The sequence below is a fragment of the Mytilus trossulus genome, chromosome 14, assembly GCF_036588685.1.
Source record: "Mytilus trossulus isolate FHL-02 chromosome 14, PNRI_Mtr1.1.1.hap1, whole genome shotgun sequence".
In the NCBI taxonomy this organism is placed as follows: domain Eukaryota; kingdom Metazoa; phylum Mollusca; class Bivalvia; order Mytilida; family Mytilidae; genus Mytilus; species Mytilus trossulus.
In genome coordinates this window covers 36677693-36703086 of record NC_086386.1, presented here as the reverse complement: position 1 = coordinate 36703086, position 25394 = coordinate 36677693, and the positions used below count along the sequence as shown (strand labels likewise).

The 25394-nt window shown below is 32.6% G+C and overlaps 1 protein-coding gene across 2 annotated transcripts; it reads right to left on the bottom strand.

The window, feature by feature from the left end:
• Positions 1-3704: 3704 nt before the first annotated feature.
• LOC134695745 (mucin-2-like) lies at positions 3705-24145 on the bottom strand. 2 transcript variants are annotated; one of them, XM_063557148.1, is made up of 10 exons: positions 23801-24145; positions 17335-17512; positions 16571-16677; positions 15631-15768; positions 14903-15157; positions 14319-14496; positions 10218-10324; positions 7876-8013; positions 5522-6100; positions 3705-4320 (listed from the first exon to the last, which is right to left on the bottom strand). In XM_063557148.1, exons 1-10 carry the CDS (start codon positions 23877-23879, stop codon positions 4100-4102), a joined length of 1980 nt encoding a protein of 659 aa, XP_063413218.1. In that variant the 5' UTR covers positions 23880-24145; the 3' UTR covers positions 3705-4099. The 2 variants fall into 2 exon arrangements, with proteins under 2 accessions (XP_063413218.1, XP_063413219.1); XM_063557149.1 differs by lacking the exon at positions 17335-17512 and having other exon boundaries at positions 23801-24144.
• Positions 24146-25394: the final 1249 nt, after the last annotated feature.

Below are 25394 nucleotides of genomic sequence, written 5' to 3'. Positions count from 1 at the left end.
ATATTGATGCATGCAACGTCATAAATATAGTCTTCTATACTACACGTTTATATAATTCATCAAACATCTCATTTCATACAAGAATTCATCCGGCTCAGCCTGTCGAGTTTTTACCAAGCAGAGTCAGAATTCATATGTTCTAGTTCTGAATATGCATTTAACTTGCCACTGGACGTAAATGTGTGAATTCTTATTTGATATCGTTATTTATTTCAATTGTGACGACAGAAATGATATAAGTGTCGTCCATTTTTCACAAATGTTCCTTTAATATCTAACGCCTCTGAACCCTGAACAGTTAGGGCAAGTTTGAATACAATATTCAAGCTTGATACGGTCTAAATTTGGATTGTGATAAAAAAAAATGACACAATATAGGTTTCTGACACAAAATAAATGTGGTCAAAGATATTAAAAATGTGTTGTGCAATACTGTGCAATTGGAGATTTCTTCTGGAGATATTTCGAAAAATTTGCCCCCAAAAAATAAAACCTCACCCCCTCCCCTCTTGGAATAATTACCACCAAACTCAATCCCAGCCTTCCCTGTGTGGTATTGAACCTTGTAGTACAATTTTAGATAGATCCATACACTTAAACACAAGTTATTGTAAAATAGTAAATTTAGTAAAATGCTTGTTTGTGGCTCCTATTAATTCCTGAACGTTTTGAGCATTTACATGTACCCCTTAAATCAATTTCAGCCTTTCATTGGTGATATGGAATTTTGTGGTACAATTTCAGAGAGATTCATTACTTCTCAATGTCATATTAGAATTTATGAAAATCAAAAGGGTATGTACATCAACAGATATAAACAATTTATCAAAGTTGTATGAGAATTGATGAAAGCGTTATTGAGTTATAATTCTCCGAAAACTGGAAAATCCCCTTTTTTTTAATGAATAAAACCCTATAACTCGGAAACGTAAACCCAAAATCCATAAAAAAGAAGAAGAAAGGGAGCTCACGTCAATAGATATAATCAATTCACCAGATTTATGCCAATTGGTTAAAGAGTTTTTGAGTTAATGTCCGACATGTTGACGACGGGACGGACGGACAGATGTATACCATAATACGTCCCGTAACCGGGCGGATATATATATATATAATACTTCAACACATACTATACATTTGGCTTTACCAGTCTAAAACAAGAGAAATATTTAACACACACACACATGTACTTATGTAGAGATATATTCATGTCTTACAGAGTACTGCTAAACTGTAACAAACACATTAATGGTCCGTCTGGTGAAAGAATATTCCACTCATATAGACTAATGTTTGTGATGATGTTCATCTAATATTTGCCACTGAAAGTTTTGCAAAAATCAAGAAAAAAATAAAAAAAATGAAAAAAATAGAAAAAAATAGAAATAAAAGTTTAGATGTAGGTTCGAGTTTAGGTCACTTAATGTGACCACTGTCGACAGGATAAAGGGAGATTGTCGGATCCCTACCGTGACTGAAAAGGACATCCAGTTTTTTTATAACCCCCCCCCCCTTTTCATTAATCAGTATTGGCAAAAATAGGTGCATTTACCACAATGAAAGAATATACATTCAAACAAAAAGAGGTGCACCAACAGAAAATAGAAACCACATTCTTATTCTTAATTTCATCGGATCTCAAAATTTAAACTCTTACCAGAATTTTTATTCTATCTAACAGTATAACTCAAAATTTAACTGGAACTCGAACTTAATTTGGCTCGATTATGGGGCGTTGTGTATTAACAGAAATGTTAGCCAATTTTAAATTTCTACCGAAACGGTGTCATTGAGGGCTTTTTTAAAGTGCCGAGTTTGTGACTTTTTAAACACGGCATTTCGGGTTTTATATTCCCATTGCAATGGACAAGTTGGTGAATTTATTCTGTTTGTAGTATAAATGGAACGTGTTACTTTTCAGCCCAGATACCCTAAATTTTCCGAAGTAGAAGATTCTAAATCTGCATGCCGTAAATTAATTCTGTAATACGGCATGATGCACACATTAGTTTTTCCTATACAACAAATGCAATTAAAAATTTAGATGACTCCAACTTTGACAATTACTTTTTAATAAACTGTTACTGTATGTTTAATAATGAATAATCAAAATATCTAAACAAAAATATTCATTAATACTATAAATAAAATAAAAACATATTATAATTTTTTAGTAAAAAGGTTTAACCCAATAGTTCAAAGCATTGCAATAAATGCTGCTATGGAGAAAAAGTTATAATTCTCGCCAAAAATCGATAATAAGATTATTTCCATTGTAGCGGATTTTAAACATCGGTGACCCCCCTTTTTTATTTATGCTTTTAAAATCTCCCCTGAGGCTGCAACTAATGCAGAAGTTTGAAGGAAAAAACATTAGTAGATTTTTTTTATTTCAAGAAAAATCTATAATAAATGGCAATTAAAAATGGCGGGAAATGTAAAAGGGCCTTAAAAATAAGGAAACTGAGAAAAATAAATGTGTACAAGATAAAATTTACAATTGACTGTTTTAGTTTTACCAGTTAAACATCGTTTTTGAATAATTTTGCCTTCTTTTAGCATTTTTGAGCGCTATTTCTATATTACGGTATAACGCAATTCTTTAATTTTTGATGACGTCATATCTCGAAAACAACATCGGTGACCCCAATTTTTTTCCCCCCTAAAATATTGTAATAAGTATGAGCTGTCTACATGCAAAATTTAATTGAATTATTATTAGTAGTTTAAATAGTGTGATTTCCCTTTAAGTTTGAAATCCGGATTTATTTTTTCTCAATCAATTTATGCATTTTGAACATCGGATACTACTGTTGTATTTATTTACCAGCCTTGAAATAAACCAATCATCAGCTATACATCTACCTCAATTGGCTAAAATGTCTGATATAAAAGAAGACAGAAAATGTAATGACGCGCAAAAGAATATGCGTGCACCACACAGTGATAAAAGAAATAATAAGACAAAAGATTATTTCTAGATGATATTAAATAAAAAACTATATTCATGTGAATGTGGATATGCTTGTTAGAGAAAACTTGTTTTAACAGAATGTATTAAAGCAGCGAGGTTTGCTCATGTCTCCAAATGTATCTAAGTTAACGTGACAACTAAAAAATGTCATTTAGCTTCAATAAGTTTTAATGTTGACTTCTTTTTTCTTATTTTCTGCAAAAGTACAAAAAAAAGTTAAAGTCGTCTGTCAAGGACAACAGCTGCAATAATTGCAGAATTAATGGTTTCGTCCATGTTATAATATTGGATAACCTTTACTTTTACTTCTGGAAGATTCTCTCTATTTACTTTTGTTTCACCACAATTGTACATATTTCAAAGGTAACTAGTCTCAAACTAATACATCATTGACGCCACCACCATCACCGCTGCCACCGCCGCCACCGCAGATGGAAACAAAAAGTCCAAGTCTTGCTTTTCCGCTTTTAACAAGGCGAGACAAAAACTTTAAATCATTCACTTTGTTCTATTTTTAGCAAGAACACTCATGTACGTTGATAGATCAAATCCCGGAATACAATTCTAAACTGCAATTCCGTAGAAATAATTTTGTAAAGTTAAGTTATATTTGGCGCATAAGTTTGAAAGTTTAAATGACCATGTTCACGACGATAAACAGACGACAATACCAGAAACCATGTGAAGGCAATAGGTCAAGTAACTTCGTATGCTATGTGATAACAAAGAAAAACAATAATAATTTATTCAATAAACATATTTGGCACAAGTGAAATTCTTTAAAATTGTTTGTATATAAATATTACACATTTTCAACTTTAATGTCGTTTCTACTAATTCATCATTAATCAATATACTGGTTTTTTTTTATTCCTATTATCATATTAAAATATGATTGAATTATTGAATTAAGGTAAACACATTTACATTCAAAACGTTAGTTTAGAATTATTTTTTCTCGATAAATGAAAATTTATTTGCAGAGGAACAGTGCTGTACATTTGATTTGTTGATCATGATATTGATCATGTGCTGATTAATGCCCACAATCCTTTTCTTTTTCAAAAACGTTTTCCGTCAGATTGTCTTTGCAATGTGTAAGTAAGTTCTCCAAAAATTTCGAACTCAAAGTGGATTGAAATAGTCCCGAGTTCTGTCTCTATGATGATGATGATGATGTTGTTGTTGGGCCGAACGACCTTTCGCTATTTTACTTTTATGGCGAATTAAACATAAACCTAGAGTTATAATAGCTAGACCTAACAAAACACCAGATATACTGCTTGCTGTTATGAGTAAAATGCTGGATTCACTCAATCCTTCAGTATTGTTGTCAACTATCGATCCTGCAATACAAATATGACGGTACTACACATTTTTTTTCAAGATTATAAACAAGTACATAATATTATAACGAAGTTTATGACTGCTTTCTCATAAATGGATTGCATTGTGACTATCTATGAGAAAATATACCAATAGACACAACCTTGTTTACCATGGTAACATTTATATGTTCCTGTTATCATAAATTTTATACATTAGGAATACGTTATTTACAACTTGATTTGTTTGTGTTTCCTTTGACAGAACATGACAAACTTGCGGATTGCACGAAAGTCTACCAACAGTAACAAGATACTTTTTTTTTTAAATTAAAAGGATAGTCAGAACGATGACTAGAGAATGTTAAAATGTAAAATGATCGAAGACGTTTATTTGAACAAAGTATTACCCATACTGTACAACTACTTACAACTATACTAAGATGACATATTTTTTTGTTTCATTGGGCTGTTTCTTTGAAATATATATCAACAGTTACTTTTTGCATCGTAAATTTACGTACAAAATGTGAATGCTTCTTTAAGTTTGACCTATTGGTCCAATATGTCATGTACATCATGTAATTGATTCCCTTCTAAAAAACATAAAAAAAAGGTAATTTCTTGGTATTTTTCTTATTATGAATTTAGATATAATACCTTTAGTTGCCCTGATTTCAAAAACGATTACAAACACAAGTATTTAAACTTTTAGTTCCACCTTACTATTCCTACCTGTTCCGGACGATTTGGCAGTAGTTGTAGGTTTTACAAACACAAGTATTTAAACTTTTAGTTCGACCTTACTATTCCTACCTGTTCCGGACGATTTGGCAGTAGTTGTAAGTTTTACAAACACAAGTATTTAAACTATTAGTTCCACCTTACTATTCCTACCTGTTCCGGACGATTTGGCAGTAGTTGTAGGTTTTACAAACACAAGTATTTAAACTATTAGTTCCACCTTACTATTCCTACCTGTTTCGGACGATTTGGCAGTAGTTGTAGGTTTTACAAACATAAGTATTTAAACTATTAGTTCCACCTTACTATTCCTACCTGTTCCGGACGATTTAGCAGTAGTTGTAGGTTTTACAAACACAAGTATTTAAACTATTAGTTCCACCTTACTATTCCTACCTGTTCCGGACGATTTGGCAGTAGTTGTAGGTTTTTACAAACACAAGTATTTAAACTATTAGTTCCACCTTACTATTCCTACCTGTTCCGGACGATTTAGCAGTAGTTGTAGGTTTTTCTTGTTGTGTTGTCAAAATAGACTCATCAGTTGATGTTGAGATATCTTTCGATGCAACAACAACTTTTGATGGTGTTGTTAAAATATGTGATGTAGTTGTAGTTGAAATAATGTCTGTTGTTGTAGTGTCTGATATCACAATATTTGTAGTCAATTTCGACGTTGTTTGAGATGTTTTCACCTCTGTTACTGATGCTGTTTGTGTTGTTTTTATAGTTGTCGATGTCTCTGTCGTTCTGTCCTCTGTCGTACTGATTTGTAATTTTGATAAATCCGTTGTTGTCTGTTGTATATCACGTGATGGTGTTTCTCCTGTTGTATACTGTGTTATTATGTCTGTTGTACGTGACAATGCTTTTTCAGAAGACGATGGTTCCGTTGTTGTTTGTAGTAATGAGGAATGTTTTGTCGTGGCTTCTTCTGTCGTTGTAATAGCTGCTGATGACGGTACTATTGTTGTTGGCGACGAAGAGGTAGTCTCCTCACACTTCGATTCACATGGTAAACAAAGGACGGGGGTAGAAGTTATTGTCTCAATTGTTCCTTGAAAAGATTATGATAGTTATTTTAAAGTATTATTCTACTATCAAGAGCTTCTTAAACTTCAATCGTTTCGTTTGTTATTGATCTTAGTTTTGAACAAGCATATGATCATAGTAGTGCTACCTACTAGAAATATGTTTAAACCTATTATCTGTAAAAACATTAATATGAAGACAATTTTACTTATGTCAATGATAACTACTATCGAAAGATACTAAGGAGTCTTTAAAATATGAAATTACAATCACATATGTTCGACAAATCAGTGGTTATTGTATGTACTCATGTCCCATGCATACTCAAAGACACTTCAAAATCAAAATTCATATAAACCGGGCAGTTAGTTTTCTCGATGGAATTGGTTTACATTGTCATATCGTGGCCTATGCGGTATGGGCTTTACTCATTGATGAAGGCCGTATGGTGAACTATAGTTGTTAATGTCTTTGTCGTTTTGGTCTCATGTGGAAGTTGTCCCATTGGCAATCATACCACGTCTTCTTTGTATATTAACTCAGCTTGACGAAAATTAACTCTATGACAGTATACAAAATTAAGTGTTCATAATATGTCATTCTTACTTATTAAAATTGAGAATGGAAATGGGGAATGTGTCAAAGAGAAAACAACCCGACCATATAAAAAACAACAGCAGAAGGTCGCCAACAGGTCTTCAATGAAGCGAGAAATTCCCGCACCCGGAGGCGTCCTTCAGCTGGCCCCTAAACAAATATATACTAGTTCAGTGATAAAGAACGCCATACTAATTTCAAAATTTTACACAAGAAACTAAAATTAAACAAGAATGTGTCCACAGTACACGGATGCCCCACTCGCACTATCATTTTATATGTTTAGTGGACCGTGAAATTGAAATAAATTCTCTAATTTGGCATTAAAATTAGAATGATCTTATCAAAGGGAACATGTATACTAAGTTTCAAGTTGATTGGACTTCTACTTTATCAAAAACTACCTTGACCAAAAACTTTAACCTGAAATTTGCACTTTCTTTTTCTATGTTCAGTGAACAGTAAAATTGGGGTAAAACTCTAATTTGGCATTACGATTAGAATTATCATATCATAGGGCACATGTATACTAAGTTTCAAGTTGATTGGACTTCAACTTCATCAAAAACTACCTTGACCAAAAACTTTAACCTGAAGCAGGACAGACGGACGCACAGACCAGAAAACATAATGCCTCCTTACTATTGTAAGCGGGGCTTAAAAAATACAAGACTAACAAAGACCAGAGGCTCCTGACTTTGGACAGGCGCAAAAATGCGGCGGGGTTAAACATGTTTATGAGATCTCAACCCTCCCCCTATACCTCTAGCCAATGTAGAAAAGTAAATGCATAACAATACGCACACTTAAAATTCAATTCAAGAGAAGTCCGAGTCTGATGTCGGAAGATGTAACATTTAGTATTTCAAAATTAATAAAACGGAATAAGGGATTAAAGCATATATAGGTGTACTCAGCTACAAAAATAATACATTGATTTGTTTTTTATATATCATAGTTTATATTGATATGTATGTATCTTTCAAAAATTTAGTTTTCTTTAATTTTTCTTAGTAATTACAGTATTATGAATCTTAAATGGATATAATATAGAAAATTAAAACTTGGCGTGTTTAGAAACTTTTCTTGACTATATCGCAATATAACGCTAAGTTTATGACTTTTCAAATTTTCAAATATAAAAAAAAATATTATACATAAATCGAATGAAGTTCAGTAAGACTTTTTTATATAACATCATACCTAATTTTCGTAGTTCCCGAAAGTCGATGTCAGGTATTGGCGAGGTAAACTGGCAATAGTTGCATGTCGGGGTAGTGCTGTCATCTGGTGCTGGGTTAGGTGTGTAAATTCTTTCATTATTTGCATCACTATTTTTATCTAAAAATAAATAGAAATTATTAGTGATTTCGAGGATTATTTGTAACGCATATAAACTACACAAATGATCAGTCGTATAACCAGTCATGTAACCATCATTATTTATTTTTTGGTTTCAAAAGTGTTAGACTGGACTGAAAAGATAACATTTTCATCGAATCAATAATTGGATCCTTCCGAAATATTTTAGATACGGCTCGGTCAATATAAATTCGCAAAAGATTTTTTTTCCCCAAATTATTTTAGGACAAAAGAGATTATTTCAGTTTTCCAATTGTGAACTTTTCATTTCTAAGTAGCAACATTCCAGCAGCACCTGCATACGGGGTATATATCTCCAAATTGATACGATATTTCCGTGCTTGCATTTCCTATCATGGTTTTCTTGATAGAGGGTTGCTGCTCACAAGGAAGCTATTAAATCAAGAGTTCCAAATGGTGAAGTTGAAATCATCCCTTCGTAAATTTTACGGACGCCATCACGAGTTAGTTGACCGTTATGGAATAACCGTTTCACAAATGATATCGGATATGTTCCTTACGTCGTAACTACAATCCCCTTCCCTTTCATGAATGTGACCTACCGAATTCGACTATATACCGGATCTATTATCACATAAGCAACACGACGGGTGTCACATGTGGAGCAGGATTTACTTACCCTTCCGGAGCACATGAGATCACTCCTAGCTTTTGGTGGGTTCGTGTTATTTATTCTTTAGTTTTATATGTTGTGTCATGGGTACTATTGTTTGTCTGTTTGTCTTTTTTTCATTTTTAGCCATGGCGTTGTCAGTTTGTTTTAGATTTATGAGTTTGACTGTCCCTTAGGTATCTTTCGTGCCTCCGCTATTAAAGTTGATCTTCAGACTTTCTGTGAAAGTGCCTATTCTTGGATAGACATGTATCAATTTGGATACAAGCAGCTGGAGAGACATGTTACGTAACTACAGAGATTTGCGCATGAGGTACAATTAACACCAAATATTTGAAAACTAAAACATATTAAAAGTGTATAGCATTCGCTGAAAAGGGCTAGAAGTTAATTATGTATAATGGAGTTTTACTCGCTCATTTTTTTAATATGAAATTTGTTATTGGTAACAAAAAGTCTGCTCAAAAGATGCTATTTTGATGATACATTTAAATCCAAACAACAATAAAATATATTATTGAATAACATTAGATAAAATTAAATAATTATGCAATAACGAAAGAGCAAATCTAAGTCGTTCCTAAATATAAATTTAGGATGTTTAAATCAAATTAAATTTAAAAAAAAAACCACAAAACAAAAACAAAAACCCACCACATTTAAATTCATTAAAATGACATAGGGCATGAATTGGAATTAACACACAGAATGTATCCTTTAAATAAAACAGGCTTCTGGTCCCCATTTGTTTGTAACATTTATTTAAAACATATGATAATGATTTCAACGCAAATGACATTTGTTTTTGGAATCCTTATACGGGTACGCTCAAGACAAAAGTCTTTAGGCACAATGTTTCAAAGATTTGTCGACAAATAATAACATTTTGTATCTCAATATATTTAGATTTAAAAACGTACGACAAACGTTATATAACTAAAAAAGGCAGATATTTAGTGGAGCTGGATCTGTAAACCCTCTCAAAACACTTTTAACAGATCATTCACTGGTTTGATGCATGAGGTCTTTAGTTTTCTCTTTCTTTGTTTTAATGTTTGTCTTGTCCTTGCATTTCATGTTTTGTCTTGGCAGTGACCATATGTTTTTGACTAATATTTCGTGGGTATATGTTGCCTTTTGTCAACCCACTAAGTGTCATTTGTAGCATGAAATGAAGGATAACTTTCGTGTATTTCGTTCTCTGTTGGTTTGTGTTTTGTTTCTAGTTTAGACTTTCCGACGCTTAAGAGGAAATGAGTTTATTAAGTGTTATAACCCTCCTTTAGATTCAAATTTGTTTTTGAGTTATTGAAATATGTTATATATGTATCTATATAGATTAGACCGTTGGTTTTCCCGTTTGAATGGTTTTACACTAGTAATTTTGGGGCCCTTTATAGCTTGTTGTTCGGTGTGAGCCAAGGTTCCGTGTTGAAGGCCGTACTTTAACCTATAATGGTTTACTTTTTAAATTGTTATTTGGATGGAGAGCTGTCTCATTGGCACTCTCACCACATCTTCCTATATCTATGTAGTAAATTCAACTTACCTGCCAGTAGGTAGTAATATAGAACATCATCAGATATCTTAGTAATCTTCATACACATAAAGTACTTTAATTTATCCGAAAATGGTATATGATAGGTATCGTCTCCTCTACAAATTTATGCAATGCAATATATTCTGGTATTATACTCATATCTTTAAGTAGATAATTAAACATTCTAAACCAAATTTATAGGTGTGTAGATGCTGTCTTGATCTTAAAAATGAGACGAAAATGTTTGTTCTTTTTTGTTGATGGCCTCATGAATTTGAAATGTTGAAATCAATTAAAGCGGTATTCTTTTTTTTCGTGTTTGAATACGTTGCCGTAGTGAGTTATTGTCATGAGTCGAAACCAGAGCCGTGGTGTATTGGTTAGTGCATCGGACTACTAACACAAAGGTTCCTGGTTCGATTCCCGATTGGGATGAAAATTTCAGGAACTCAATTTGACACCATCTGCGAGTATGGTCTTGAGGAAACGATGATAGTCCGTCGGAAAGGGACGATAAATGGCTGACCCGTGTTAAGAGAGAGCCACATCTCTTGCACGTTAAAGACACCCTTGTAGATTTCGAAAATTCGAAAAAGAGTAGGCTAATGCCGCTACAAGGCAGCACTCGCACCCGCAAAGTGGAAAGGGATTAATATAAGTTGCAAAACTTGTTTCCCAATCCACTATAAATAAATATGTTTAAACCAAACCATGAGTCGAAACAACACAAACGAAATGATACGTTTGAACAATTTAATATAACATCAGCACCCTTCAGTAAGATTATGTATAATTGGCAATCAACAATTGTCAACGGACTGTATGTATAATAACCTTTTGCAAGTATAATAAGAGAACAATGGAAGGTCTTTCCACCAATAAAGATCTATCAAATTATTTAAATTTTGTTTAAATTGATAGCTTATTGTACGTTGATTCCAAAATGATATTTTCCATACATTGTTCTTCTCGTTTTTATATAGCTACTTTTAATAAATATTACAAATATGTTTAATATACACGAAAACACATAAATAAAGGCAACAGTAGTAAACCGCTGTTCGAAACTCATTAATCGATCTTAAATATCAAAATCCGGGTAACAAACTTAAAATGAGGGAAACGCATTAAATAAGACGGTTTAAATAAGAGGAAAACAACGACACAACATTAAGATATAACACACACAGAAACGGTAGACAAAATCCGATGAGAATAACAAATGTAACATGAAAACTAAATACATGAATTTAGGATAGAAAAGTACCGTGACACGTCTTATAGCAATGCGAATTCACACTCAAAAATAAGAGGAGACAAACGACTCAACAGAAATACAACGTTAAAATATAACACACACAGAAACGAACTATAATATAACAATGGCCATTTTCCTGACTTGGAACAAGTTTTGTGGCATGTGTCAAACCTTCCGCTTTAATGACAATGTTAAATATAACATTAAAATGACAACATTACATTACAAGATTACAATACAAACAAACAGAACATATAGGACAGAGAAACACACGAATAATAGCTAATCAATGCACCAGGTTTAAAATTTACTACGCGTCCACACAAACCTAACCATTGACGCTCAGCTGAAAAAAGTTCGAAAGCCAAAACAAGTTCAAAGTTGAACTTTGACCAAAAGTTCAAAAAAGTTGTGTCCAATATGGCTACGTTATCTGCTTGGGATAAGAACATCCTATTATTTAAAATCGTTTATACTTTTGCAGTAAATTTCATAAAATGACTATATAATAGATATACATGATATAACCGAAGTATTAACTAAGTACAGATTAAAAAAAAATACATAACATAAACCAACATAAGCCAGCACAAAAAATACATACCCGAGTTAGCCAAAGCCGCAACGCACAAAGTGACGTCACATTTGAAATTGTAAAAAAGCACTCAAAGTGTAAAACAAGAGTGCACACGCTGAAATGTATCGCCTTCTTAACTAATCATTGATATTATGTTGATAGTCCTGAGTATAAATCTTTTTTAACAAGAGTGCACACGCTGAAATGTCTCGCCTCCATTACTAATCATAGATATTATGTTAATAGACCAAATATAAAGCTTTATTACAACTGTCACATAAACTCAACATTAAACAAGAAAACAAAACATTGATCAATGAACCATGAAAATGAGGTTAAGGTCAGATGAACCATGCAAGGCTGACATATACAGCTAACAATTCTTCAATACAACAAATGTAGTTGACTTATTGCTTATTAATTCAGAAAAAAACAGACCAAAACACAAGAACTTAACACTGAGCAATAAGCCGTGAAAATGACGTTAAGGTAAAAAAAAAACCTGCATAACAGACATATAGATCATAAAATATTTCCATACACCAAATATAGTTGACCTAATGCATAAAGTATAAGAAAAATAGACCAAAACTCAAAAACTAAACACCTGTCAGCTAGACATGTACATCTTACAATTATTCGATACACCAAATATAGAAGACATATTGCATATAGCATAAGGAAAACAGACCAAAACACAAAAACTTAATTATAACCACTGAACCATGAAAATGAGGTCAAGGTCAAATGACACCTGCCAGTTGGACATGTACACCTTACAGTCCTTCCATACACCGGATATACTAGACCTATTGCTTATAGTATCTGAGATATGGGCTTGACCACCAAAACTTAACCTTGTTCACTGATCAATGAATTGAGGTCAAGGTCAAGAGAAAACTGTCTGACGGGCATGAGGACCTTGCAAGGTACGCACATACCAAATATAGTTATCCAATTACTTATGATAAGAGATAATTTAACATTACAAAAAATCTTAACTTTTTTTTCAAGTAGTTACTGATCCATGAAAATGGGGTCAAGGACATTGGACATGTGACTGACGGAAAGTTCGTAACATGAGGCATCTATATACAAAGTATGAAGTTCAGGTCTTTTACCTTCTAAAATATAAAGCTTTTGAGGAGTTAGCCTGCGTCGCCGCCGCCGCCGCCGGATCACTATCTTATGTCGAACTTTCTGCAACAAAAGTTGCAGGCTCGACAAAAACTGTCACATAAACGTAAAATTAACCAAGATAACTAAACAATGACCAATGAACCATGAAAAAGAGATCAAGGTCAGATGAACCATGCCAGGCAGACATGTACAGCTAACAATGCTTCCATAAACAAATATAGTTGACCTATTACTTATAGTTTAAGAAAAATAGACCAAAACACAAAAACTTAAAACTGAGCAATGAACCGTGAAAATAAAGTCGAGGTCAAATAAAACCTGTGCGACTGACATTTAAATCATACAATATTTCTATACACCAAATATAGTTGACCTATGGCTTATAGTATTAGATAAAAAGACCAAAACTCACTGAACCATAAAAATGAGGTCAAGGTCAGATGACATCTGCCCGCTAGACATGTACATCTTACAATCATTGCATACAACAAATATAGTAGATCTATTGCGTAAAGTATGAGGAAAACAGACCAAAACACAAAAACTTAACTTCAACCACTGAACCATGAAAATGAGGTCAAGGTCAGATGACACCTGCCAGTTGGACATGTACACCTTAGTCCTTTCATACACCGAATATACAAGCCCTATTGCTTATAGTATCTGAGATATGGACTTGACCACCAAAACTTAACCGTGTTCACTGATCCATGAAATGAGGTCGAGGTCAAGTGAAAACTGTCTGAAAGGCATGAGGACCTTGCAAGGTACGCACATATCAAATATAATTATCCTATTACTAATAAAAGAGAAAATTCAACATTACAAAAAATCTGAACTTTTTTTTCAAGTTGTCACTGAACCATGACAATAAGGTCAAGGACATTTGACATGTGACTGACGGAAACCTCGTTACATGAGCCATCTATATACAAAGTATGAAGCATCCAGGTCTCCCACCTTCTACAATATAAAGCTTTTAAAAAGTAAGCTAACGCCGCCATCGCTGCCGGATCACTATCCCTATGTCGAGCTTTCTGCAACAAAAGTTGCAGGCTCGACAAAAAATCTACTTTTTCATCATACATATTTTGTTTTTAGAAATGTATTAAAAAAAGTTGATTGATATGCTTACTCAAAAACAAAGACGTCTCCGGTGTTGTGGATACATGTTTGACCGTCAAACGTTTCGCCTGTAACTTTAGCAGTCCATCCGGTTAGCTTTGCAGTTGTTGATTGGAATGTTATGTTTACACCTTTGGTCGTATCAGTCCATTGCCCAATCAAATAAGATGGAAATGTGCATGCACTTTCTATAAAAATATATATATATATATTATAAACAAACGATCCTTTAAATGTAAGAAAAAATGAAAGCAATCAAAGTAAATCATTGTTTTTATTTTCTGGAATCAATTTCTGGAATGAAAATGACCCTTCATAACATACCAATTTGTAAAGTAAAATGTACAACAAATATTTGTTAATTTTCCGTTCCATGTAAAACTAATATCATAAAAAAAAACATGTACATTTTTTTTATTATTAATAAACTATTTTCTTAATTAGGTCAATTTAACTTGTCATAACTCTAGTTGACCTAATAAAACTCTTACATTTTGCGTTAATTTTTCGTAAATGAATGTGATATATTTCAATGTATTTTGATCGCGATTTTCATGACTTTCATCAAAAATTTCTTTTTTCCTTCTAAATTACCTGCTCCGTTTGTTGTCTGTTTTAACGATGCGGGTGTTAAAGTTGTTGTTGTTATAATATCTGTGGTGAAATGTTGTGATATTATAGGATTTGATGTTTCTTGTGTTAATTGTATAGTTGAAGGGTTCATTGTCGTCACTACTGCAAGTGAGGAGGACGGTCCTAGTGCTGATGCGTTAACAATTGTAGTCTCGTCGCACGTTGCTTCACATGGTAGGCAAAGAGAAGGAGTTGCGGTCAACGTCTCACTTGTACCTTGAAAAGATTATATAAAACGAAAATACATTGCATAACAGCATAGACTCTAGAGTAAATAACATTATCCTGACCTTGTTTTTATTATATAATCTTAACTAAAAATTTAAAAGTCGCTTGCATCAGCCAACTTAATATCTTCTTTTTTGAAGTTGAACTTTGTAAAAAGACACCTTTGATATCAAACAGTTTCATACATTTCGTTTTTGTAATTTGTCCTAGTTTATGTTATTTACTTTTTTTTACCATTTGAGTCGATTAAGACCTTGTGATATTAAAAAACAAGATTAAGACCTTTTATGAATATTGAAAAAAAAAACCCGAAGCATATGGCTACGTTTATATAACGTTATAAAAATAAAAATTTATTTATTTATGATTATGATTTTTTTTTAATTTACAAACCGATACACAAGAAGAGCACGAAGTAGAATAGCAACTTCTGATATAAATATTTGAATATAAAACTATACCCAATTTTCTTAATTCACGACGATCTGCATCAGGTATCGTCTGTGTAAACTGACAATAATCGCATGTCGGAGTAGAGCTAACATCTGGTGCTCTGTTCGCTGTGTAAATTCTTTCATTATTTGCAACACCGTTTTTGTCTAAAAAAAAATAAAATGAATAGTGTTCTCAAGGATTATTTGTAATGCCGATTTACCACACATAATGATCAGTTGTGTAATTATATTTGTGTAACTATTATCATCGACATCTTAAATGAGTGGTTTCAACGGGGTTTAACTGGAATGAAAAGAATACATTTCATCGAATGAATAATTGGAGCCTTCCGAAATGGTTTAACAGAGGGTGAATGAAATAAAAGTTCTCAAATGAACTTCATATAAAATCATTTCCATGTATTTTTTTCAAGTTGGTCCTGATATTTAGTGCGAAAGTGCCCACTTCGGCGTTGGCGTCAATCAAGTTTGGATACAAACATTTGAAATGACGTGTTACTGTACAAAAATATGCATTCCTATAGAGATATATTCATTAGGTACAATGACGACTTTTTTGGTGTACTGCTGTGTCTTTTTGGTAGTTTCTCCTTTTTTATTGTCATACAGTTTACTTTGGACTTCGAGTTTGAATATCCCTTTTGTATCGTTTTTCTATCTTTAACCCACACAGATGTTGTTTAAGCAGTATCGTTTTCCTATCTTTAACCCACACAGATGTAGTTTAAGCAGTATCGTTTTCCTATCATTAACCCACACAGATGTAGTTTAAGCAGTATCGTTTTTTACAATAACTTTCATGTTCTTGTCCGTATATATCTCCGTTTAATATAATATCTTGTTATGGCTTTTAAGATATACACTTTTAAAATAGACAAAATGTGATTATTATATTATGTTTTGCTGGATCATTCATGAACATGTATGTCATACATAATATTTTTACCTGCCAGTAGGTAGTAATATAGAACATCATCAGATACTCTTGTAATCTTCATACACATGTAGTACTTTAAGGTTCCCAAAGATGGGTAAAAAACAGTGCTGTCTCCTCTACAAATATAAAAACTTTTATAAAATGTGCCATATACTTCAAAATGAATTAACAAAAAGAATATCAGTATTTTACTATAATTTTATTTATTATACTCTTGTGTGTAATTTTGTCCCAAAAGAACTGTGCATGTGGCTAGTGGTGAAAATAATAAACTTTTAATACAAATAATACACGATGGTCTTGAAGAATAGGTTCTGGGGACTGACATTTCCTTTTCTCCAACTATATAAGACTGATGATATTAATCTGATCCAAATTAGAGAAATGTTTTCAAACTAGAAATGTATCGTTATAAACATTAAACTGGTTTGAAATACATGTATGTTATAATGAATTTATAATTTCTAGTTGAAAATAGTACCATACATGTACATCACTGTTCTAAAATGATTACAAAGGGACAATCGAAGATAAGTCTCCCCAAGTCCAACAATGTATGTTTACATCTATGTCATTTGGTCTTTGGTGGATTGTTTTCTCATTTGCAATCATAAGTTCATAACACATGCTGTTATATTTGTATAACAGCTTTAAATAATTATTTAAAAAATCACAATTCAATAATTACAATAAATACTGAAAAGCGAAATCTTCCTTTTCATCTTAGGTATGTTTTATGTTAATTAATGTACACACTTGATAATTCTGCTTACTCAAAAACAAAGACGTTGCCGGTGTTGTGGATACATGTTTGACCGTGAAAGTCTTCACCCGTAATTAGAGCATGCCACCCTGTCAACTTTGAAGATGTTGTCTGGAATGTAATGGTAGCATTCTTTTTTACATCGGTCCATTGACCAATCAAATATGATGGAAACGTACACGCACTTTCTATAAATAAAATATTTTGTAGATTGTAGGTAAACGTATATATATTAAAATTAATGGCAAATTAATGAGTTTGTCGTTTTTTGATGATATTCATGTAGCTCATTCTTTAATTCTCTTCTTTGTGATGGGTACTCTACACAACAAAATTGGTACCGTTGATTTTATTAAAATTATGTCTTTTAGTCTTTTTTTCTTTTTTTTCCATTGGACTGTCCGTTGATTTTCGACTTAATAGTTTGGTTTCTTTCGCCTATATTTTAAATCCATTAAAAACAGCACATAATATCTAACCTTTCAAAGCTTAAACATGAAATGCAAATACTAAGAGCCCTGTGTCGTAGCCCGAGTTAGTGGCTCTTGTTAGTCACGCCTCACCAATCATGCATATTTACATTTAATCAAAATACCACAATAGGGATTAGGACACAATCGTTAAATTATTTGTTAGACTACTTTTGTGGTATGTAAACCTGAAGCTGTAGGACTTCGTATCGGTCAATCAAATCGTAAAGACGCAGTTTTGATAACAGTGGTATTTTCTAAAAGTTCTGATAAGAGCATTTTACTGCTAAGGTAATCAAGGTACATATAGTAGTAATATGTTACAATACACGACCGTAACGTATGAATTTAAACATGTAAACGCCAAACAATTGGACAAAAGGTAGTTTTACTGCTCAAAAATGGAAAGTTGACAATAGGAAAGTTTAAATCAGAATTACGTTTGTCATTGGTTCTAGTTTGAAACCATCCATTCGTGTCTATAGATACATTACTATTACAGAAACCAATTGTAATGCTACGTGTACCTGTGTTAATACCTCGTACGAGTTTTAATACCTTGTACCGTTTTTTTAACCGCATCAATAATCAAAGATCACACTTCATACTGAAGGTAAAAATATGAAATAACAAATAATTTAAAATCCACACATCAGAAAAATAATAATCATATCTTTTTTTTATTAAAAGGAGGCAATTTGTTGTCAAAATTGAAACATGATATATTTGGAATTCACTGAAAAACACTTGAGATTATTCTTTATAGAGCTATCGATGTGCTTTATTAAAATTAAAATAATGTACTTAAAAAAAATATGCAATGAATAAATAAATATTTTCTTTTTAAATTTTCCATGCCAATAAATCATACAAGATAAAGAGAAATTTAAATTTATACTATTACGTTACGGTTAAATTTTGGCTAACGAAATTTATTCATTTTACCAAATGATTGATGTTTTCATTTGTACTGATAGCTTATATGAAACAGGCATGATTTTATCCAAACACAGTAAACAGATAGTCATTCAATCTCGTCAACTGTACTAATCCAGTGAAAAATATTATAATTGTAGATTGACGAATGATAAAGAATTAGTTCTTCTTTCATAATTGTTGGTAAAGGATTTGCATTTCTCGTGTGAATCTCGTCTTAATTTCAAGCTTTGACTTTGACTACGGGGTATAATTGCCCAACCACGACTGTAGTAATGAGAATATTAAATGCAATGCCTCGTGCATGGAGAGGATCACGCGTTCTACGCGTTAAAGTACAATTACAATAATTCTCTGGAGTGGTCTGTCAAAATGTCTGTTCCTAAAGCCCCAGTCACACTGTCACATTTCAAAAGCTACGTCTTACCGACGAAACGTATTTAAACGTAGGTGAAACGAAAATAACGTAGTAATTCTTTTGTTTAAAACGAGACCTGTCCCGTATACTTTGAAAATTCCACAACAAACGAGGCGAAAATTAAAATGAAAATGAAACATAGTAAATAAGTCAAAGTTAAGCAGAACGTAATAAATCAAACTAACATAAAAAAGAAGATGTGGTATGATTGCCAATGAGACAACTAACTACAAAAGACCAAAATGACGCAAACATTAACAACTATAGGTCACCGAACGGCCTTCAACAATGAGCAAAGCCCATACCGCATAGTCAGCTATTTTGGACCCTTGGGACCATAATGTAGACCAATTTGAAAACGAGACCCAAAATTATTAAATCTTAATTCACGGTTAGATTCGGCATTTCAAAGAACCTCAATAATTCAATTTTTGATGAAATCATACAAAGTATAATTTTAGACACTTTGAAACTCATGTTGACCTATTTAAAAACAGGGACGACCAAATTCCAAAAAAATAATACACGGTTAGATTCAGCATATCTAAGAACCCCACGAATTCAAGTATAAAACCCCATTGAAATTGGTCAAGAAATAAGCAATTTATACAAAGTATTAGAAAAGTATTGGTTTTGGCCCCTTTTTTGCCATTAATTCTTAAACACTTTGGGCCATAAGCCCCAAAATCAATCCTGACCTTTCTTTTAAGAAATTAAACCTTGTGGTAAGATTTCAGAAAGATTCATACACTTTATACACACAAGTTATTGTCTCGAAACTAGAAAAATACTTATTTTGACCCTTTTCGGGCACTTGTTCCAAAATTGATAGGATCAAACCCCCCAAAATCAATCCCAACCTTCCTTTGGTGGTAATAAACCTTATATTTAAATTTAATTGATTTCAATTTACTTGTTCTAAAGTTATTCCCGGAAACCACCCGTCTTCGGACGATGCTGACGACGACGACGACGCGATACCAATATACGACCAAAATTGTTTTCATGTTTGCGGTCGTATAAAAATTAGAAACGAATTATTTTGTTAACCATTTGATGTTATTGTTATTTTGTTAATGTTTTTGTATGAAATGGTTTATTATTGTCAATCTTAATTAATTCAAAATACAATGTTACAAAAGATAATGTAGATAAAACCACGAACTAGCTAAAACTCACTGGTAAATATAAATTTTCAAAATATCAAATTCAATTTAAATGCCACCTTAACTAAAACGATACTTGTTTTTGACACTTTTCTTTTGTGTTACAATTATAAGCATAAGAACATTGACCTAGGATACGTACACACAAAATGGATGATAATGTTTTGTAATTGGTTTAATAATTATTTACACTGATCAGTTAAGCTATAACGTCTGTGTCCACGTCATACGTTAACCAGATTAAATGTAACATTTATCTTAATATGTTGTTCATTGCGAAATGAAGACAAAAGGTGTAGACCGAGTGAAAAATTAAGACAAATACATGTCTAAATGCATCAAAGGTGCAGCGGAACAAAGGAATCCAATTCTACAATCATGACGTGCATTAAAAAAGAAAAGAAAACGGTATGATGGGTTTCGCCTAGTATTGAAAGCCGTATTGTAATATATGGTTTCTAATTTCTTCCTTTGGTCGCTGGAGGATAGTGATCTCATTTGAAATCATACTATGGTGATGACCTTGATTTTTTTTTAGATAAATGATCAATCTATTAAGGGAATGATTGCAATATGTTTCTGTCTATAAAGAGATAACATACAAACTATGGTGCATACTGAATACCTCGCGTAATCTACCAGTCATGGCGCAACACTGCCTTGCACGAATTGAAAAATGATATCACACTAGTGTACATAAACTGTTAAAACATCTTCGAAATTTAACACAAAATGCGTCAGATCTGGTATGTAGGGCTGTATAGCCAGTCAAGGTTGTTAAACACATCTATTTGTTTGTATAGGACTTTCCGAATTGTCTTTTTAGAAGACTGAAGTCGTCGTCTCCTACCTCTTTGATTGTCTTGCTATTGAAGCAGATCAATTTTTAGAAGTCACATATTTTTCGTGTAGATCTTACTAGATCCATTCTCGGGTTTTACACGACCAGTCACAGACGTATATCGGGACAAAGGATTGACATGATGTAATAAAATCGTATAGGTTCGCCAAAGTTGACTGTTGTAAAATCTTGTGGCGAGTTCTTTCTTTATCTAAAAAGTTGTGGGGAAGTCCACTTTGAAATCAATGCACAAAGGTGCAGTTTGTAGTTATTTACTAATTGACAACTAATTAGTGGTTTAACCAATTTTTTTCCGTCAAAATTCCTTTCAGTGCAAATCAAACCTGAAAAGTTGGTGGAGGATGATTAATTAACATGGATACATGCACTCGTCTATATATTTTTCCATTACAGTAATGCCAAGAATTCTGAAGGCTGTTCCAGCCTATGCTGTCTTAAAATTACCGGCGCTACTGGAAGGAACCACAAAATGTCTGCCCAATAGTTATAGTTTCAAGAAACAATGATCAATAAAAAGAAGAAAACAACTATCTACAACATAATACTAAATAAAACTTCACCAAGTTTTACCTCTAACAATGGGATGACGAAATTGACCCGGAAGAGTAAGTAGGGATATTAGAAGTACCTGCAAGGTAGACGGACTCAAACGAATACTTAGTCTGACAATATAACAAAAGTGCAATACAAATGGGATCATTGCGCAGAAAGTAACGTTGGCAATGTAAAGTCAGTGACAATAATGCTTGCACTAAATATGTGTGATCCTGACGTGTGTATCACGTATCTCAATTATCTTAAATAATATAAAGTTCTCCTTAGGTAGTAGTAGATACTGGATAATGCGGAGTAAGCACGCAACAATCGTGTGCTTATGAATTATAACTTAACCAGATACAAATGTACTTAAAGATCAAGTACAATAGTTATCAAAGGTACCAGGATTATAATTTAATACGTCAGACGCGCGTTTCGTCTACATAAGACTCATCGCTCATATCATAAAAGTTATACGCCATACAAGTATATACAAAGTTGTACAAATGATTATGAAATTCTTTCTGTCTCTTCATTCGGTATCTAGTCTATTGTCGTCGATACCCTTGGCAGACATTACAACTGATGTCCTAATGTGAATAGAAAAATCAACCGGAAGCTAGAACTTTTAGATAACATTCCCGTGTTATACTACCATGCAAAACGTAAAGATTGTTTACACGTGTAACATCCGATACACTTGTACTATCAATCTAACATGATGATTTATAAAGCTATTACACAATTTGTCATTCAATCCTTCTTAATTATTTACGTCAGTGTATTACACTGTCCTACATTAACCATGTTAACAGTAAATTCTAAATGTACATTCTTACAAAATACCACATCTATCAAATATTAAGGTCATGTAAGGCATGTAAAATTTGTAATACTATAAACAAATACTTTGAAAAATACTTATAATCAGTTTTCAGGAACCATTAAGACTTTAAACAGTTAACACAAAATATTTCAATATGCATTGAGTCAATTATATATGGTATGAATAAAAGAAGATTTCGAATGTAGATAAATGAGATAGATATCCGAGTGATTAACACTTGTACCAGAAAATACGCCTATATGGATCTATATGGCAACTAAACCCGCCTCTCCACGGATAACTTTATTAATCCAAGCTGTTATAGGTGTACCATACCATGATAAAAAATACACTCTAGTTCTATATGAGTCTTATGTATAAAAAAAGAAGATGTGGTATGATTGCCAATGAGACAACTATCCACAAAAGACCAAAATGACACAAACATTAACAACTATAGGTCACCGTACGGCCTTCAACAATGAGCAAAGCCCCGTACGGCATACTAGTTAAAAGCGTTCCTGGATTATATTCAAAATTACACCTGCACCCTCCACCTTTCATCTTCAGACACCGTTAAATAAAGACAAAATTGTTAAAACGAACTGAATTTACCTGAGAATTTACAAACAAAAAATGTCCACACTAAAAGAGAAAACTCTTTGACTTTCGTCAGTGTTGTCATCTTTAAGAAATTGGGTCAAAGGATAACTTATTCCAGATTAAAGTACCGTCGAATTTATACCTTTACGTGTTATATACGACTATGACACCGCGATCTTAAAACATAAGCACTCACAAACCAAGAAAAACACAAACATACCTGATAAGTAAATTGAGAGGTACCTTTTTTTACTTCTGAATAGAGTTGTGCTGTCGTGTGATTTAAACTGTATACATGATTATTTTAAGATAAATATCAAAACGGGGAAACATTACTGTCAAAACAACTAGTAGATATATGAAAGATGAAAGAACAAAAATGAAAAGAGTGTTTATCTAAAATCTAGTTTATGAATTTATCCTGTAGTATTTATTCATATTTATTTTATAATGATAGCTAGTATTCCCATACCATATACATGTATCACCTGAACTAACGTCTAACAAATAGTTTTCTTTCGCTCGTTTTGTGCAAGCGTTCTTTTTTAATAGTTTTAAGATCTTTATTTCAACAATACGTAAAACATAAAAAAATCAAATATATTATCAAGATATTCTAAATTATATCAAAACAGTTACTTGTCCATAATAGACTTACCTGCTGTAAAGATAAATGAGGTCCATATAATGACTTGGAAATAAAATCTTGTAAGATGATAACAATTATATACATCCATTTTACAGGATACTTAAGCTTGTGCATACAAATATTGTCCTGTTATAGTAAACATCCGTCATGGTTCAATGACGATAGTCACTTTTTAAATATTTTGTCTATTATTAATTCTTTCTCTTTAGAATAAATCTAACCTAACCAAAAAGGGTTAAACCATTAACTACACATATGATACGAGTTAGTATAGTTTTTCTTAAATTATAGAAAACTTTCGATTAAAAAACCATCAATATGAAATGTCGCACACTTCTCGCCAGGGGGATAAATGATTGAATGTCAGTTTCATGTAACTTAAACTGTAACAGTTCACCGTAATACTGACTTTCAAAACGATTCATTGCACTAAACACTTTAAATATGTGTGATTCTGATTGAGATTCAAACAGTAGTTTTTACTATAGTGTACAATAGAGTTTTGTTCGTTTGTCTGGTTGTCATTCAAATACACTGAAATTAAAATTGTATACAACATGAAGATATGTAATACCTTAAATCAGTACCATCAAACGGTTATAACTTGATCTTGGCCCTTTGGACCAGGTGAGCAAAAGATTAAGAGTCTGCATTTAATTTGTTAACAAGTTTGCTCTTTGCTTTCATGTATGTTCTTTTGACGTTGCTGCATAAAATTTAAGTTCTAGTGCAGTGACCGATTTTTGAGCGTAACACATCAGCAAATACAAACAGTTTCAAGCTAGATTTGTGAGGTAAATGCAAACAATTAATCTATAATAATATGCAAACGCTTATAACTTTTGTGTGTATACTACAATTATCTATCATAAACATATTTTTGTCTTGTTTGTATTATTTTTCCTATGGCCAATTTGTTTTTATGCTAAGGCATTAGGAATTACCTTGATACAATGCTGCATAAAAGTACAAATGTAACAGGTAATGTCAAGGGTGACAAATCTGCAAAGATACCAGACAGAGAACACCAGACCAGGATTGCGTTCAATATCGTAGCAGCAACATAGATCTACATCGTGCTACGTAGACGTTTGACTATTAGGCGTGTACATCAATCTATACTATTAAACGAGAAGACCTCATTTTGGGTGTCGCATCTCTTCTTCCCACAATGAATTTATCAACACACCTTTGTGTCCTATAGATACAGTGCATAGTCGCATTTGTCATCCATTCATATGAATATTCAGATTGAGTAAACTTTGAACATACATGTATACTACGAATAAAGTGTATTTTCAAGTTTACAATCTACGGCGGTCACAGAGTTTATTAAATAGAGAGGATTTGTATACAGTCTATATCAATTACCACCATGGATCGATTAATAAACTTAGAATGTTCATAATATACAGATATTAAAGCGCTTAAATTATTCATGTGAACTTTTGATATCTTTTCGGAAATTCTCCATCCATTATATCTTTTACAAAACAGTGGCGGATCCAGAACGTTTTGTAAAAAGGGGGGGGGGGGGGGGGGGTGGCAGTTGCGGATCCAGGAATTTTCATAAGTTGGGGCCCACTGACTGACCTAAGAGGGG

Coding starts and splice junctions, on each gene's coding strand:
- LOC134695745 (XM_063557148.1), bottom strand. CDS start 23,879: ATGGATGTATATAATTGTTATCATCTTACAAGATTTTATTTCCAAGTC. Junction 10,325..14,318: donor GGAGACGTCTTTGTTTTTGA/GTAAGCATATCA, acceptor ATAAATTTGTAG/AGGAGACGATACCTATCATA. Junction 8,014..10,217: donor ATATTACTACCTACTGGCAG/GTAAGTTGAATT, acceptor ATTTATTTTTAG/ATAAAAATAGTGATGCAAAT.